Source organism: Stomoxys calcitrans, chromosome 1 (assembly GCF_963082655.1).
Source record: "Stomoxys calcitrans chromosome 1, idStoCalc2.1, whole genome shotgun sequence".
Lineage (NCBI taxonomy): Eukaryota > Metazoa > Arthropoda > Insecta > Diptera > Muscidae > Stomoxys > Stomoxys calcitrans.
The window spans coordinates 205,728,017-205,745,134 of record NC_081552.1 but is presented as its reverse complement, the minus strand read 5'-3'; the positions used below and the strand labels follow the sequence as shown (position 1 = coordinate 205,745,134).

At 39.6% G+C, this 17,118-nt stretch overlaps 1 protein-coding gene across 4 annotated transcripts in view; it reads right to left on the bottom strand.

The window, feature by feature from the left end:
* LOC106090941 (proton-coupled amino acid transporter-like protein CG1139) overlaps nucleotides 1-17,118 on the bottom strand; it is a 164,565-nt gene that overhangs the window by 42,091 nt on the left and 105,356 nt on the right. The window contains exon 1 of one of the 4 annotated variants that reach the window (XM_013257308.2): nucleotides 3,311-3,602. The exons of the other annotated variants lie outside the window; for them this stretch is intronic. Within the exon in view, the coding sequence (XP_013112762.2) occupies nucleotides 3,311-3,397 (87 nt within the window). The 5' untranslated portion in view covers nucleotides 3,398-3,602. Of the gene's footprint in view, nucleotides 1-3,310; nucleotides 3,603-17,118 lie in introns of those variants that run through there. 4 annotated transcript variants of the gene reach the window in all.

Genomic DNA, 17,118 nt, shown 5'->3' with positions numbered 1-17,118 from the left:
ACTGAACAGATTTTCTTCAAAATCATTAGCGTTCTTCCTTGGACCAAAAATTTACATGTGCAAAATTTTAAAACAATCGGACAACAAATGCGACCTGTATCTTGATCACAAGAAAACAGGATCAGACAGCCGGATATAGCTAAATCGAATCAGGGCGGGATTCTAAGGAGGGGGCGGACCCTCCCCCTTACCCTTATTTTCAGAAACGCCAGATGTCGGAGATGGATGTTGAGATTTAAGCGAAATTTTGTGTGATCTCTTATAGTAATCTTAAAACAAAAATTTGGTAACCAAATTCCGGATGGGGTACCTAGGGGGGACGCCCCACACCAAAACCTATCAAATATATATATATAGACCAATCACAACAATATGGGACTCAAATGAAAGGTATTTAAGATTAGAAAACATATCTGATATCCAATTTTCGGACCAAATGTTTGGGAGACCACTCCACTCCCCAAAAACACCCCTAAATCGGGCATATTCACCGACCATGTCAATGTGGGGCCCAAATGAAAGGTATTGGGGAGTAGAGCACGAAATTGATACCCACTTTCGGGACCAATTTTCTGGGGGTCTAACCTATCCCCAAAACATCCCACAAACAACAATATTTACTGACCATCGCAATATGGGGTTTAAATAAAGTTATTTGGGAGTAGAATACGAATCTTATAACCAAATGTGGGACCATGTATTTGGGGCAGCGACCCATCCATAAAACATCCTCCAAAGAGTACAAATTTATCGACCATGGCAATATATGGCTCAAATGAAAGGCATTTAAGATTAGAAAACGAATTTGATAACCAATTTTGGGGCCAAGTGTTTGGGGGACGCCTCATCCCATAAACTCCGCTTTAACCAATGTTGTTGTTGTTGTTGTAGCAGTGTGTTGTACACTAAGGCGGCAGCCCTTGGCGATGACTTACTCCATCGGGTCTATCCGGTACGTACAACCGGCTGCCATGAGATTGGCAATCGGAATATGGAGTTTAAATAAATGCTCTTTGAGAGTACAGTACGATGCTTTTCAATATTTTTTTTCAGGGCCAAGGGTCTGGGGGACCGCCTCACCCCCGAAAACACCCCCAAATCGAACATCATGCGAATATTGGACTCAAATAAAGTCTGTTTAGAATGGAGTACATCTAACATCCAAGCTTAAATGACCCTAAATCCTCCAAGCGAAATCGTAGCATGGTTTTGCATTAAAAGCTCTTTAATTGTCCAAAATAAATATTCAAAGGAATATTTTGTTCCATATAAAGTAAACGACGGCACAGCGAAGCGGGCCCGGTTCAGCTAGTCTTATATATCCTCCACCATGCATGGCATTTGCCAATTTCTTTGGACGGTTCTTCTTTATAGCCAGAAACTGAAAAAGGAAAATGGGAAGCCATAACAAGGCTTCCCATTTATATGCTTTGATAAGAATTGCGTCCACCAGAGGCTCAGGCATCATATTTGGGAGGTCGTTTATATGGGGGCTATATGAGGTTTTGAACCGATTAGAATCATACTTAGTACATCTGATGGAGGTCGCAGAAAAAGTATTCATGCAAATTTTCTTCCAAATCGGATAAGAATTGCCTTCACTAAAGGCTCAGGTAGTATACTCTGGAAATCGGTTTATATGGGAGCTTTATCTAAATGTGGATTGATTTAGCCCATGTACAAAGCAAATCGACCTAAAAAAAATAAAAGTATTTATGGAAAATTTCAGGCTTCTAGCCTTACCGTTTCGAAAGTTGGTGTGCTTTCGACAAACGACAGACATGGATAGATTGACTTACAATGTCATGGCAATCAAGAATATAAAGGGTGATTTTTTAGCTACTATCTTTTTGGCAACAAGAAAGAATTGTCGATTTTGGTGAGAAAATCAGCCAAAAGCATTGCAAGAGCTGCTAATGCATCCAGAAAATGTCACATTATGGTGCGGTTTATGGGCTGCCGACTTCATTGGACCGTACTTCTTCATAGATGATGCAGAAACGTAACGGTACTGCGGATGGTGAGCGCTACCGTAAAATGATATCCAACGTTTTTTTTTTTGTCCAAAATGCAAGAGCTTGACTTGCATGACATGTGGTTTCAACAATACGGTGCCACATGCCACTCAGCAGGCGTAACAATGAACTTATTGAGAGGCGAGTTCGGTGAGCATATTATTTAACGTTCGGGACCGGCCAATTGACCGCATAGATTGTGCGATTTAACACCTTTAGACTATTTTTTTAGGGCTATGTAAAAGCTCATGTCTATACGGATAAGAACACTTCAATTGACGCATTGGAAGACAACATTGAAGCATTTATTTGCGAGATACCGGCCGAAATGTTGGAAGGAATATGCCAAAATTGAATTAAGCGTATGGACCATTTGAGGCACAGTCAAGGTAAACATTTGCATGAAATAGTCTTCAAACATTAGATTCTATGGACCCTACTTTCGATTCAAATAAAGATTTCATGCATTTTTCTGAAAACTTACCTATAGCTCTTAAAAAATCACCCTTCATTTACTTTACGGGGTCTTAGACGAGTATATCAACGAAACTAGTATACCCCCATCCTACGGTGCGGGGATTTTACTATATCGAAAATTCAGTACTCAGAACAGATATAGAAGATGCTAGGACAACTCCCCATATCATATTTCGCCGTAAACGAATGCAAAATACACATTAGATGGCCTGAAGATGTCATACCGAGAGATTGACTTATAACCCATCTTAGAATTTAATCTTGTAGTGGTCGTCTTTGATGATGAAAATATATAATCGCAGTCGGATATAAACATTTAGATGTTGTGAAAACAGAATGACAAAATTATCATATTTCCATCACTATGGTGGTTAGCTATAAAAAAAACAATTGGTACACATATTGTTTTCACTTTTAATTGCTGCGATTATCGAAAATATTGAAATATTTTTCCACAAAATGTGACCTAAAAAGCTTCCCAAATTACTTTCATATTTTTCCATTCCAAATTGATGTACCAAAGAACCTTGAAATTTGTATTTGATTGCGTTGAATGGAATTCAAACAGAAAATGATTTCAAAATATCAACACCACCACAACAGCCATGGCCACTTGAAACCACACAACGAAAAATTTTCAATTAAATTTCACTTCATTACAGAAACGATAGTAACAAAGAAAAAAAAAGAAAAACTCGTAAAAATAATATTCCCCAGTTTGTTTTGATTCTTTAAGCATTTCACATTCTTGCAACAATGGTTTTTTTGCACTTGCCCAACGACGCACTTCACAGGCACACATCCAGACAGATACTAACACTTGTTGGTGGCTGCGACAACATGGTAATTTGCACTGCAGCTCCAGCCGAAGGCGCTGGCGGGGGACCTCCCTTCTTCAAGGTCATCTTCAGCTGATGCCGCCTTAAAGCTGTCGACGATAGCCGTGTCTCACGCGCCCTATTTTCGGGTTCACCTAGACTATGATTTCGTATGACATCTGCAAAGGTGTACAACTCGCAATCTTCGTCCTTGGGAGACGATGCCGCAGTGTTGCCAGTGTTTAGGAAACGTTTTGCTGAGGGCGGCAACGGTGGTTTTGAGGCGTACAGTTTGATTTATTTTCCAGGCACTTTTTTCGTAGTTTGTATTTTTAAGACTGCTATGCGACATATATCCGCTCTAGGTTGGTTTTCCAGATGAACGCTCGATTTGAAACTACCGCCAACGATTTGTAAACGTCGCTAGATTAGCCTAACCACGAATAAACACCAACAACAACAACAACAACCACAACTAGATCATCAATGCCAGAGGGAAGCCCAAGCAATTGTGGTCCCAAGTTGTATGGCTGCGTACAAAACTTAAAAATTCCAAAAGTGCAAATGCGAATTTTTAAATTAGGAATCTCTCTTGGCCGCTGGGTTTTTGGGTGCAAAATCTCTTGGGTGTAAATTCTATAGAATATTGTTGATGTTGTTATTGTTGTTGTTTTTCCTCAACGTTGATTGTGCTTGTTTTGCGGTGTTATTCGATTTAGTAAAGCGTTTAAAAGATGTTGTCTTCCGGATCATCTGACCTCAACTGATCAGTGGATGTGAGTGTAAAAACAAATTTAATTCACCACCATCAATCACCACCCTCATCCTCCTTCCACATCATCACCACAGTTTTGGTGCACAAAAACTTTACGACAACAGAATACCGGGGGAAAACAAGCCGTGCAACGCTTGTTATACCCTAAAATATTCATGCAAATTGTCCACCTCTGCAGTGATTGTGTTTTTGCGAAACTATCATATTGGGCAAATCACAGGCTGACTGGCTAGCTGGTGGTCAGTGGGATCCGTCCACTGAGACATATTATTAAGGTATGTCACTGTGTCAATTCAGCTGGGCGAGGAACACACTTCACACACACACTGTGAATCTCAAGTGAGCAAATTTAAGTGAAAAATTTGTTACAATTCAAAATATTTGTTTGGGGAGAGCAATACAAGATTGCATTAAATCTAATGTGATTGCCCACGTATGCCAAATGTAAAGGCGTGCGTGGGGTAGCTGAAAAGTTCTTGGTAGGGAGAGAAAGCCAGTACGCCCAGGAAGACCAAAGGCGAGCTGTACATTTTTTGATCCTATAGGGAAAATACGAAATATTTTTCCACCCTCCGCAACGTCGTTTTTCCAACGTCGTCATTCGGTCACTTCGACCATATTGAAACAAGTAAAAGCCGGGCTGAATCTTGGGAACCCACCACCATGGATTCTGCTTAAATATGTATATATCTGGTTATAGACCGATTTTAACCGTACTTGGCATAGTTGCTGAGAGTCATAACAGAACACTATGTGCAAAATTTCAGCCAAGAAGTCAAAATCAGGAGATCGGTTTAAATGGGAGCTATATCAGGATCTTGACCTATTTGGATCGTACTTGGCACAGTTGTTGGAAGTCATAAGAAAACACTACGTGCAAAACAACAGAACGCTATATGCAAAATTTCAGCCAAATCGGAAAAAAAACATTGCGGCTTCCAGGGGCTCAAGAAGTCAAATGGGGAGATCGTTTTATTTGGGAGCTGTATCAGGTTCTTGACCGATTTGATCCATGGAAATAATGGCTTCCAGCGGCTAAAGAAAGCAAATCGGAAGATCGGCTTAAATGGGAGCTGTATCAGGTTCTTGACTCCTAGATCCGTACTTGGCACAGTTGTTGAAAGTCATAACAAGACACTACGTGCAAAATTTCAGCCAAATCGGACAAAAATTGCGGCATCCAGGGGCTCAAGAAGTCAAATCAGGAGATCGGTTTATATGGGAGCTGCATCAGGTTCTTGACCGATTTAATTCGTACTTGACTCGGTTATCGGAAGTCATAACACCACACGCGAAATTTCAGCCAAATCGGATGGAAATAATGGCTTCCAGTGGCTCAAGAAAGCAAATCGGAAGATGGGTTTAAATGGGAGCTGTATCAGGTTCTTGACTCATTAGATCCGTACTTGGCACAGTTGTTGAAAGTCATAACAAGACACTACGTGCAAAATTTCAGCCAAATCGGACAAAAATTGCGGCATCCAGGGGCTCAAGAAGTCAATTCAGGAGATCGGTTTATATGGGAGCTGTATCAGGTTCTTGACCGATTTGATCCGTACTTGGTACAGTTATAGGAAGTCATAAGAAAACTCTACTTGCAAAATGTCAGCCAAATCGGACCAGGGGCTCAAGAAGTCAAATAGGGAGATCGGTTTATATAGGAGCTAAAACCAAATCTGAACCGATATGGCTCATTTGCAATCCCCAATGACCTTCGACAGACGGACGGACATGGCTAGATCGACTCTGGACCAGTGTAGCCACTCCAGAAAATTACTTCCTACCAACATTTAAAAAGAATCCTACCTACTCGGACCTAAACCTACCAAATGTTCTACAAGCCAAAAATGAGGTATATGTTTCTATATACACAACCAAAGAGTTGGCTGTTGCTTTTCCATTTGCAACACATCAAATTTCTGCGATGGTTTTCCCCTCCTAATGCTGGCAATATTTGTGAGGTACTATGCCATGTAAAACTTCTCTCCAAAGAGGTGTCGCGCTGCGGCACGCCGTTCGGACTCGTCTACAAAAAGGAGGCCCCTTATCATTGAGATTAATCTTGAATCGGACTGCACTCATTGATATGTGAGATGTTTGCCCCTGTTCCGTAGTGGAATGTTCAAGGGCAAAATTTGCATTTCCATTTTTGATCGTCGTTGAAATCACTCAGTTCAAAGATGGCCTATATCTTGATATAGCACCATTTATACCAATCTCCTAATAAGAAATCTTGAATTCATAAAAGTTGTATATATTTTTGCCACAATTTCAATGAACAACTGTGCCGAGTTTGGATTAATCGATCTCCTGATTTAAGAGTTTAATACGCTTTTATTAAACCTTTCGTTTTTCGCCTTTACCGTAAGTTTCATACACCCTTCAACATCTGAGTATGAAACAGACCTGAACATATTTGTATGCAGCTGCCGTATAGCCATATTTTTCGATTGGAGGCATTGAACAAGTGAATTTTGAACGCAAAAAAACGGCATTTTTTACTCAGAATTCACAAAATTTGGAAGAGATCCCTTAACACTCGTACCAGTTACTGTCAAAATCAGAACTTACGCTCTCTTTTTCTCAAATATAAAGCATTAAGACGCCATGTACCAGTATTTGGCTCTCCAAATCAATGGTTTTATTCTGTGCTCTTAACGAAAACACACACAGAAAAAATAGATTTACAAAACAACAACTTTTGTCAAAAAATCGACGACGAAATTTGTTAACTTTCCTGCAACAATTTATTTTGAATTTCAACGACCCAAGTGAAAGGTACTCTTTGCAAGCCAACATACAACAACAATATGTCCATAAGCAAGACAGAAACCATTAAACCGACCACTCACCATATGTGGCTTCGCTGCACAAGCTTCGGTGTGATGGTGTTTTGTATTTTCATTTGTTCGGCTCATGCTGCTTGCCTTGTCCGTTTACTCCTTTGCTCTCTGGGGTTTTTCTCTGTCACTTTCTATACGCATGATTTGAACTCATGTTTTCATGTTCGGTAGTCTTGCACGCATCCTCTGGCCTATCGACATCACTTTATTCATGATGAAATAACTCAGTAAGCATTATTGCACAGTAATAAATATTGTTTTGATTACGACATACGTATTTTTTAGCCGAATTTTCTAAAATAAGTTCAAAGAAACAAGTAAGAGGGTGCTAAGTTCGGCCGGGCCGAATCTTATATACCCTCCACTATGGATCGCATTTATCGAGTTCTTTGCGCGGTATCTCTTTTTAGGCAAACAAAGCATAATGAATAAGAGCTGTTATGCTATTAGAGCTACATCATGTCATAGTCCGATTCGGATCATTAATGAATTGAATGTTGAACATTGTAGAAGTCATTGTGTAATATTTCAGTTCATTGGGATAAGAATTGCGCCTTGTAGGGGCTCAAGAAGCAAAATCGGGACACAGGTTTTTATGGGAGCCGTATCAAGCTATTCGATTCGATCGATTCAGACCATATTAGACACGTATGTTGAAAGTCATGAGAGAAGCCGTTGTACAAAATTTCTGCCAAATCGGATGAGAATTGCGCCCTCTAGAGGTTCAAGAAGTCAAGACCCAAGATCGGTTTATATGGCAGCTATATCAAAACATGGACCGATCTGGCCCATTAACAATCCCAACCGACCTACACTAATCAGAAGTATTTTTGCAAAATTTCAAGATGCTAGCTTTACCCCTTAGAAAGTTAGCGTGCTTTCGACAGGCAGACGGACGGACGGACAGATGGACGGACAGATGGACGGACAGATGGACGGACAGATGGACGGACAGACGGACGGAAATGGCTAGATCGACTTCAAATGACATGACGATCAAGAATATGTATACTTTATGGGGTCTCTGACGCATATTTCGAGGTGTTACAAACAGAATGACGAAATTAGTGTACCCCCATTCTATGGTGGAGGGTATAAAAAAACATTTGTTTTTTTGACCAGCCGGGGATTCGAACATGGGTTTGCAAGTACATAATGACATAGGAGGAGGAGGAGCATGTCCGCCTATGGCGCTGAACGCCTGGGTTCGAATCCTGGCGAAACCATCAGAAAAAATTTTAGCGGTGGTTTTCCCCTCCTAATGCTGGCAACATTTGTGAGGTACTATGTCAAGTAAAACTTCTCTCCAAAGAGGTGTCGCACTGCGACACGCCGTTCGGACTCGGCTATAAAAAGGAGACCCCTTATCATTGAGCTTAAACTTGAATCGGACTGCACTCATTGATATGTGAGAAGTTTGGCCCTGTTCCTTAATGGAATGTTCATGGACAAATTTTGCATTTTGCATGGCATGGGAGTCTTGTGTGCTACATGGTAGTACGCGTATTTTAACAATTAACTCAACAGAAGGATTTGTTGAAAATCCCCAAAATTTCAATTATATTGTCTGCCAAGTCTCTGCAAACCTACTTCAACATATGGTCTTCAATTCAATGCCAAAATTCGTTGAGAATTTAAAGTTTCATATACAAATTCGGCAGTTGATTTTTTCTCAGAGTTATTTTTTCTGTGCAGAATCTACAAGAAGTGAAATAGTTTTGAGTTACCGCTGCAATTTTTTCAGTTATTAACTAGGTATTTATATGTTGGAAGGTTAGGTTAGATTTAAGGGGCAGTCTGCCATCAGACTCTCTAAGTCGTTTTCGTCCATTGTGATACCACAGGAACAGAAGAAGGAAGATGACTCCTACCGTTGAACCATCCAGATCGCTTCAAAAAGCCCAACAACTTGCGCATGTTCACGTCAGGTTCTCAAAAAATGGGAACCTAAAGTGGCACTCCTTCAGACTGCTATTGCGGGACACACACAGAAGGTGTTCTATAGTCTCTTCTTCCTCGAAGTCCCTGCAGCTTCTGCAAAAGTCGTTGCTGGCAACCTTCAGTCTGTCAGCATGTTTTCCGATTAGACAGTGACCTGTCATGATGGACACAATGACTGAGACGACTGTTCTAGCCAATGACAGCAAAGCAGTAGACCTCTTCAAGTCTAGATAAGGCCACATAGTTTTGGAATGCTCACAGTCCCCTTTTTTGTTACCGTCTATCATTCGTTGTCCTTCGGGTGTGGTTCTGAAAACGTAGCTTAGATATCGCTAGAGGCAACCCACAGACTCCAGTATCCCTAGAATGTGTAGGGTAGTTCCTAGTCTCGCAAGCTCGTCCGCTTTACAATTCCCTGTGATATCTTTGTGGCCCGTCACCCAGAATAGGAGAATTTTGAACTGTTCAGGCATCTCGTTGAGAGATCTGCGACTGTCGAGGGTGGTTTTTGTGCTCAGAAATACGTTCTCCAGGGATTTAATCGTAATGACATTATATCTTAGCCTTTCCACCACTTCCTTCATTGCAAGGATCTCTGCTTTATACACACTACAATGTACGGGTAACCTGATCGATATGACCAGTTCTAGGTCTTTACTCGTCGTAATGACGTTATATCTTAGCCATTCCACCACTTCCTTAATTGCAAGGATCTCCGTTTGACACCCACTGCAGTGGTCGGGTATCCTTTTCGATATGACCAGTTCTAGATCTTTAGAGTGCATCCCACCTGGTCGATTAGTTTGGAACTATCCGTATAGAAGTCTATGTAACTTCTGTTACCAGGGATATCGTAGTTCCAATCGGTTCTATCGGGAATAGAGGTAAAGTAATTTTTAACAAAAAGCGGCTCAGGAAGGGGGTAATCCACACTACCTGGAACATGGGATATTGTGTTAAGGATGACACGGTGTCCGTAGGCGCCACTTGACCAATGAGAAAGCTCCCTTAACCTCACGGCAGTGGGCGCTGCAATTTGGGTAGCCACAATGTCCAGAGGCATAAGATGAAGCATTAAATTCAGTGCATCAGTTGGTGTCGTCCTCAGTGCGGCTGTGATGCACAAAGAAGCCATCTTTTGGATCCGGTTAAGTATTGAGCAGTAGGTGGATTTTTTTGGTAGGAACCTACCAAAAATTGAGGCCATCCTACCAACCTACCAGAGAATAAAAACTTAACAATTTTGGTACGAACCTACCAAAACAGGCAACACTGCTCAGGACGTCGGTACGATCAAGAATATATATACTTTATGGGGTCCTAGATCAATATTTCGAGGTGTTACCAATGTAATGTCTTGATTAGTATACCCCCATCCTATGGTGGGGGGGGGGGGGGGGTGTATAAAAAATGTGTTGAAGTTTAAACCATCTTCGCCCTGGTTGAATTTAACTCATTTAACACTTGTTGTACCTTCCACCACTATTGTCATACCGTAAACCAGTGGCTGGCAAATGCACACACACTATTACACATATTTGGGTATGCGAACAAGAACATAAGCCCATGGGCTTGGAAATATTACACACACTAACACTTAAGCCCAACACTGCCGTCAACCAATTGATTCAGATTCACTTCTTGATTTGATTTCATGGATATGAGTGTGAAGTGTATTTGGCCCAGCTTATAGTCAACCAAATGCTACTTTAACCTTTTGGACATTTAAATATAAACTTTTAAGATTTATTTTATTTTAGTTTTCAATTTGTCATACCCTATACATTTCAGCAATTTGGCAACCCTTAACTCGACATAGCATTCTATGCTTTATGTGCCATAGAGTAATTTTATAATAAAATTATTATTTTTCAGCATGACCAACCAACAGAATAAACGAATAAATAAATTTCAACCATTCGAATGACGTTGACAGTCCTCTGTGCGAGTTTGCTTATTATTACTTTTATTATAATTCATATTAATTTGGTTTTATTTATTTCAATTTAGACTTTGGACCATTAGATTGTCTTTTCCCTTGCATTTTTTGCTCTATCTCAGACTAGGTGTCAATGATTTCACATCTATTTTAGTGAACAATGATAAATAAATTCTGCATGCCAATTACTGACGCTGCATTTTTTAAATTGTTTTTATTTGGGGTTTTCTTTCATTAAATTTATTTAATCTAATTTTGTTATAATGTTTTTGTGGTTAATGAAAAACCAAAAAAAAAAAAAAACATTTCGATTGTGGGCATGATGATCACGTACAACTCAGTGATAGTTTAAAATTGAATTCACATTTCTGAATCTTGTTAAAAAATTTATTTGGTGTTTCACATTCTGATAGTAGAAGTGGGGTGTTGAAACTTGTCCACTTTCTTTTTACGTGTTTCAATTTCATTACAAAAATGTGATTCGAGTTCATGCAAAAATGTTTTGATGAATTTTACAATAAATAATTTGGTTTTATTTGTGATTTTCGAAATAAAGAAATAGTAAACGAGTTGTTTCACTTTTTATTCTTTACAAAACAAACCAGTAAAAGCGTGCCAAGTTCAGCCGGGGCGAATTTTGGGAACCCACCACCATGGATTCTGCCGGGAAATGCTCCAACGTCTCATCATCTTCCCCACATGTCCTACACAAGCTATCACATGCCGCCCCGATTTCACATAAGTGAGCTATATATACATAATGAGCTATTGGTTGCCCAAAAAGTAATTGCGGATTTTTCATATAGTCGGCGTTGACAAATTTTTTCATAGCTTGTGACTCTGTAATTGCATTCTTTCTTCTGTCAGTTATCAGCTGTTACTTTTAGCTTGCTTTAGAAAAAAAGTGTAAAAAAAGTATATTTGATTAAAGTTCATTCTAAGTTTTATTAAAAATGCATTTACTTTCTTTTAAAAAAGCCGCAATTACTTTTTGGGCAACCCAATATAATACCTCCTTCTTTCTTCCTTTCAGTAATTGCAGGCGCATTCGTAGCCCACTTCCTTAATTCGGACTGGGTCGACCCGAAAGGTTTTCGTTTATTGACGTCTGCCCCTTCATTCCCCCTTACTCCGTTATGGCCCGGCAGCCAAACGATGCGGATTTTGTCATCCTCAGAGAAGGCGTTTGTCAATATTAAGTATCTGTGCAAAATTTCAAGCGGCTAGCTGTACGCGTTCGACCGCTATCGTGATTTCGACAGACGGACGGACGGACATGACAAGATTAACTCAGAACGTCGAGACGATTTAGAATATATGTACTTTATGGGGTCTTAAACGAATATTTCCAGGCATAACAAACGGAATGACTAGATTAGTATACCCCCATCCTATGGCGGTGGGTATTAAAAAACTAAACAAACCGATTTGCTGAATTGTTTTTTTAAGGACACTGAAGTCGCATTTTTCAAACGATTTTGATGATATTTAGACATAGGCCCAATTTTCGATACAGACCCTATATAACCCAATTCCTGATTGGACTTCTTAAGGGTATAGCAAATAAAATCACACATTTTTACATGTATCCTTCTGTACAAATATTTTATACCCACCACCATAGGATGTCGGCTTTTAAATGCTCAAGAATTCAAATCGAGAAATCAGTTAATATGGGAGCTACAACAGGTTATAGACCGATTTGGACCGCACTTTATACAGTTGCTGCAAGTCATAACAGAATATTATCCGCAAAATTCTAGCCAATTCGGACCAAAATTGCGGCATCCAGGGGCTCAAGAAGTCAAATCGGGAAATCGCTTTATATGGGAGCTATATCAGGTTGTAGTCCGATTTGGACCATACTTAGAATAGTTGTTGAAAGTCATAAAATAACACTATCCGCATAATTTTATTCAAATCGGACTTAAATTGTGGCTTCCAAGGGCTCAAGAAGCCAAATCGGGAGATCGGTTAATATGGGAGCTATATTAGATTATAGACCCATTTGCGAAGGAGAAAAGCTAGCCGCTTGAAATTTTGCACAAATACTTCTTATTAGTTTAGGTCGGTTGGGATTGTAAATGGGCCATATCGGTCCATGTTTTGATATAGCTGCCATATAAACCGATCTTGGGTCTTGACTTTTTGAATCTCTAGAGGGCGCCATTCTTATTCGATTGAAATGAAATTTTGCACAACGTGTTTTGTTATGACATACAACAACTGTGCCAAGTATGGTTGAAATAGGTCCATGACCTGTTATAGCTGCCATATAAACCGATCTTGGGTCTTGACTTCTTTAGCTTCTAGAGGGCGCAATTCTTATCCGATTGAAATGAAATGTTGCACAAAGTATTTTGTTATGATATCTTACAAATATGCCAAATAAGGTTCAAACCGGTTCATAACCTGATATAGCTGCCATATAAACCGATCTTGGGTCCTGACTTCTTTAGCTTCTAGAGGCCGCAATTCTTATCCGATTGGAATGAAATGTTGCACAAAGTATTTTGTTATGATATCTTACAAATATGCCAAATAAGGTTCAAATCGGTTCATAACCTGATATAGATGCCATATAAACCGATCTGGGATCTTGACTTCTTGAGCCTCTAAAGGTCGCAATTATTATCCGATTTGCCTGAAATTTTACACGATGGATCTCATGACCATCAACATAAGTGTTTGTTATGTTCTGAATTGGTTTATTGCCTGATACAGCTTCCATATAAATCGATCTCTCTATTTTACTTCTTGAGCCCTTAAAGGGCGCAATTCTTATTCGAATTGGCTGACATTTTCGCAGGTCTCCAACATATAATTTAAGTGTGGTCCGAACCGGACCATATCTTGATATCGTTTGAATAGCAGAACAAATCGTTTCTTTTATCCTTGTTTTGCCTAATAAGAGATGCCGGGAAAAGAATTCGGCAAATGCGATCCATGATGGAGGGTATATAAGATTCCCGGCCCGGCCGAACTTAGCACGATGTTACTTGTTTGCTTCACGATTTCGACCGCTAACGTGATTTCGACAGGCGGATGGATGGACATGGCTTGATCGACTTAGATCGAGACGATCAAGAATGTATATACTTTATGGCTGCGCTGATCAAAACTTAGAGGTGTTACAAACGATTTGACTAGATGAGTGTAGCACCCATCCTATGTTGGTGGGTACAATAAATGTTCCTCCTTCATCTCATAGAAATTACCGTCTCATAAAAATTAAATTTGAATCGGCTCAAGCGAATGTATATCACGCCAATTAAATTGGTTTGCTTTAAAAAGTGCAATTTGTAACAATACAATTGAAGCAACAACAAAATTGAATGTGAGTGCACAAAATCATATCACTTTTGCAGGCTTAAATTGGAAATTATGATTTGGTGTTTGTAGCTATTCTATAGAAGCAATGTAGTCAACTTTCAAGTCCCTTAGACAATAGCTATTGAGGATGGTCTAATAAGTTACATGAGATAGTATAACCTTTTGTTATCGATCGATTGATAGGATTATGTTTGTAATTGAAGATATTAAAGTCTTTATACGACTTATTTACAAAAGAAGTCGTAATGGGTTTTTTTTACAGAACCAAATATATGCTAGAATGGGAAAACTGAAAAATGTTACCAACTGCAAATGCAAATTTTCAAATTTTGCCCATGAACATTCCACTAAGGAACAGGGGCAAACTTCTCACATATCAATGAGTGCAGTCCGATTCAATTTTAAGTTCGTTGATAAGGGGCCTCCTTCTTATAGCCGAGTCCGAACGGCGTGCTGCAGTGCGGCACCTCTTTAGAGATGCAACAAAATTTGTTCTAATTATCCCACCAGAGTTTGAACCCAGGCGATCAGTGTTATAGGCGCCACAGTGGCTTCCATGAACATTAATATAAATCAATGAATGAGAGATAACCCAAAAAAAAAATATAGTGTGGATACTGAGTTTCAACTAAACTTCTCAATATTCATAAACAGGGGCAATTGTGACACAATACAAATATTGAAGAATTAATGCAATTTTTGGATTATTTATATCCCAATTTTAAGAAAAAGTTTTCACATCCTCCCTTTTATGTTTTTTCTCGAGATAATCCACCCATATGGTAATTTTCCATACTTATCTACCCCCACATCGTAAATCTTTGTCCAAAGTAAGATGTGATCTTTTCAACAAATCAACAATGGCGCTGATATCTGTTTTCCCTGTGCATTTATGAAGACCTTGACATGCTCTGCTAAATTGTAGCAAGTGGTATTGTATATTCCGTTTAATAACCCATCTGAAAACATCTGCCGCGGTCCATCAAAATATAGCTCACACATTACATTTATAGGGTAGGTAGGTGTAGGGTATCATGAAAGTCGGCACCGCCCGACTTTTGCCCTTCCTTAATGGTTTCTACTTGTTTTTGTGCCAACTTTAGAACCTATTTAAACCAGTAAGACGTTCACAGTTCGGCTGTGTCAAATCTCATATACCCTCCACCATGGATCGCATATGTCGAGTTCTTTGTAGGCAAACAAAGAATAATGGATAAGATATCAAGTTATAGTCCGATTCTGACCATAAATGAATTGAATGTTGAGGACTATAGTAGAAGTCATTGGGTAATATTTTAGTCCATTCGGATAAGAATTGCACCTTGAGGGGCTCAGGAAGCATAATCACGAGATCGGTTTATATGGGAGCTGTATCAGTATAGAGATCGATTAAGATCATATTGGACACCTATGTTGAAGGTCATGGGAGAAGCTGTTGTGCAAAATTTCAGCAAAATCGGACAAGAATTGCGCCCTCTAGAAGCCTAAGAAGTCAAGATCCCAGATTGGTTTATATGACAGCCATATCAGCTTATAGACAGATTTAAACCATATTTGGCGCACAGTTGTTCAAAGTCATAACAAAAACCACGTCATGCTAAATTTCATCTAAATCGGATAAGAATTGCGCCCTCTAGCGGCTTAAGAAGTCAAGATCCCAGATCGGTTTATATGGCAGCTGTATTATGTTATGTACTGATTTGAACCATACTTAGCACATTTGTTGGAAGTCATAACAAAATACGTCAAAAATTTCATCTAAATCGGATAAGAATTGCGCCCCCTAGAGGCTCAAGAAGTCAAGATTCAAGATCGGTTTATATGGCAGCTATATCAGGATATAAACCAATTTGAACCATACTCAGCACAGTTGTTGGAAGTGATATCAAAACACTACGTGCAAAATTTCAGCCAAATGGGATAAGAATTGCGCCCTCCAATGGCTCAAAAAGTCAAGATTTAAGATCGGTTTATATGGCAACTATATCAAAACATGGAAGGGGCTCAGGAAGCATAGTCGGAAGATCGATTTATATGGGAGCAGTATCAGGATAAAGATCGATTACGACCACATTGGACACCTATGTTGAAGGTCATGGGAGGAGCCGTTGTACAAAATTTCAGCAAAATCGAATAAGAATGGTGCCCTCTAGAGGGTAAAGAAGTCAAGATCCCAGATCGGTTTGTATGGCAGCCATATCAGCTAATAGATCGATTAAAACCATATTTGGCACAGTTGTTGAAAGTCATAACAAAACACGTCATAGAAAATTTCATCTAAATCGGATAAAAATTGCGCCCTCTAGAGGCTCAAGAAGTCAAGATTCAAGATCAGTTTATATGGCAGCTATATCAGGCTATAAACCGATTTGAACCATACTCACCACAGTTGTTGAAAGTCATAACGAAACACGTCATGCAAAATTTTATCTAAATCGGATAAGAATTGCGGCCTCTAGAGGCTAAAAAGTCAAGATCCAAGATCGGTTTATATGGCAGCTATATCAAAACATGGACCGATATTGTCCATTTACAATCCTCTCCGTCTTACACTAATAAGAAGTAAAAAAATGCAAATTTTGCCCATGAACATTCCACTAAGGAACAGGGGCAAACTTCTCATATATCAATGAGAGCAGTCCGATGCAAGTTCAAGCTCAGTGATAAGGGGCCTTCTTTTTATAGCCGAGACCGAATGGCATGCCGCAGTGTGACACCTCTTTGGAGAGAAGTTTTACATGGCATAATACCTCACAAATGTTGCCAGCATTAGGAGGGGAAAACCACCGCTGTCAATTTTTTTTCTGATGGTCTCGCCAAGATTCGAACCCAGGCGTTCAGCGTCATAGGCGGACATGCCCGTCATAGGCGGACAACCCCTGCGCTACGATGGCCTCCATACTAATGAGTGGCTAGCTTTACTCCTTCGAAAGTTAGCATGCTTTCGACAGACAGACGGATGGACGGACATGGCTAG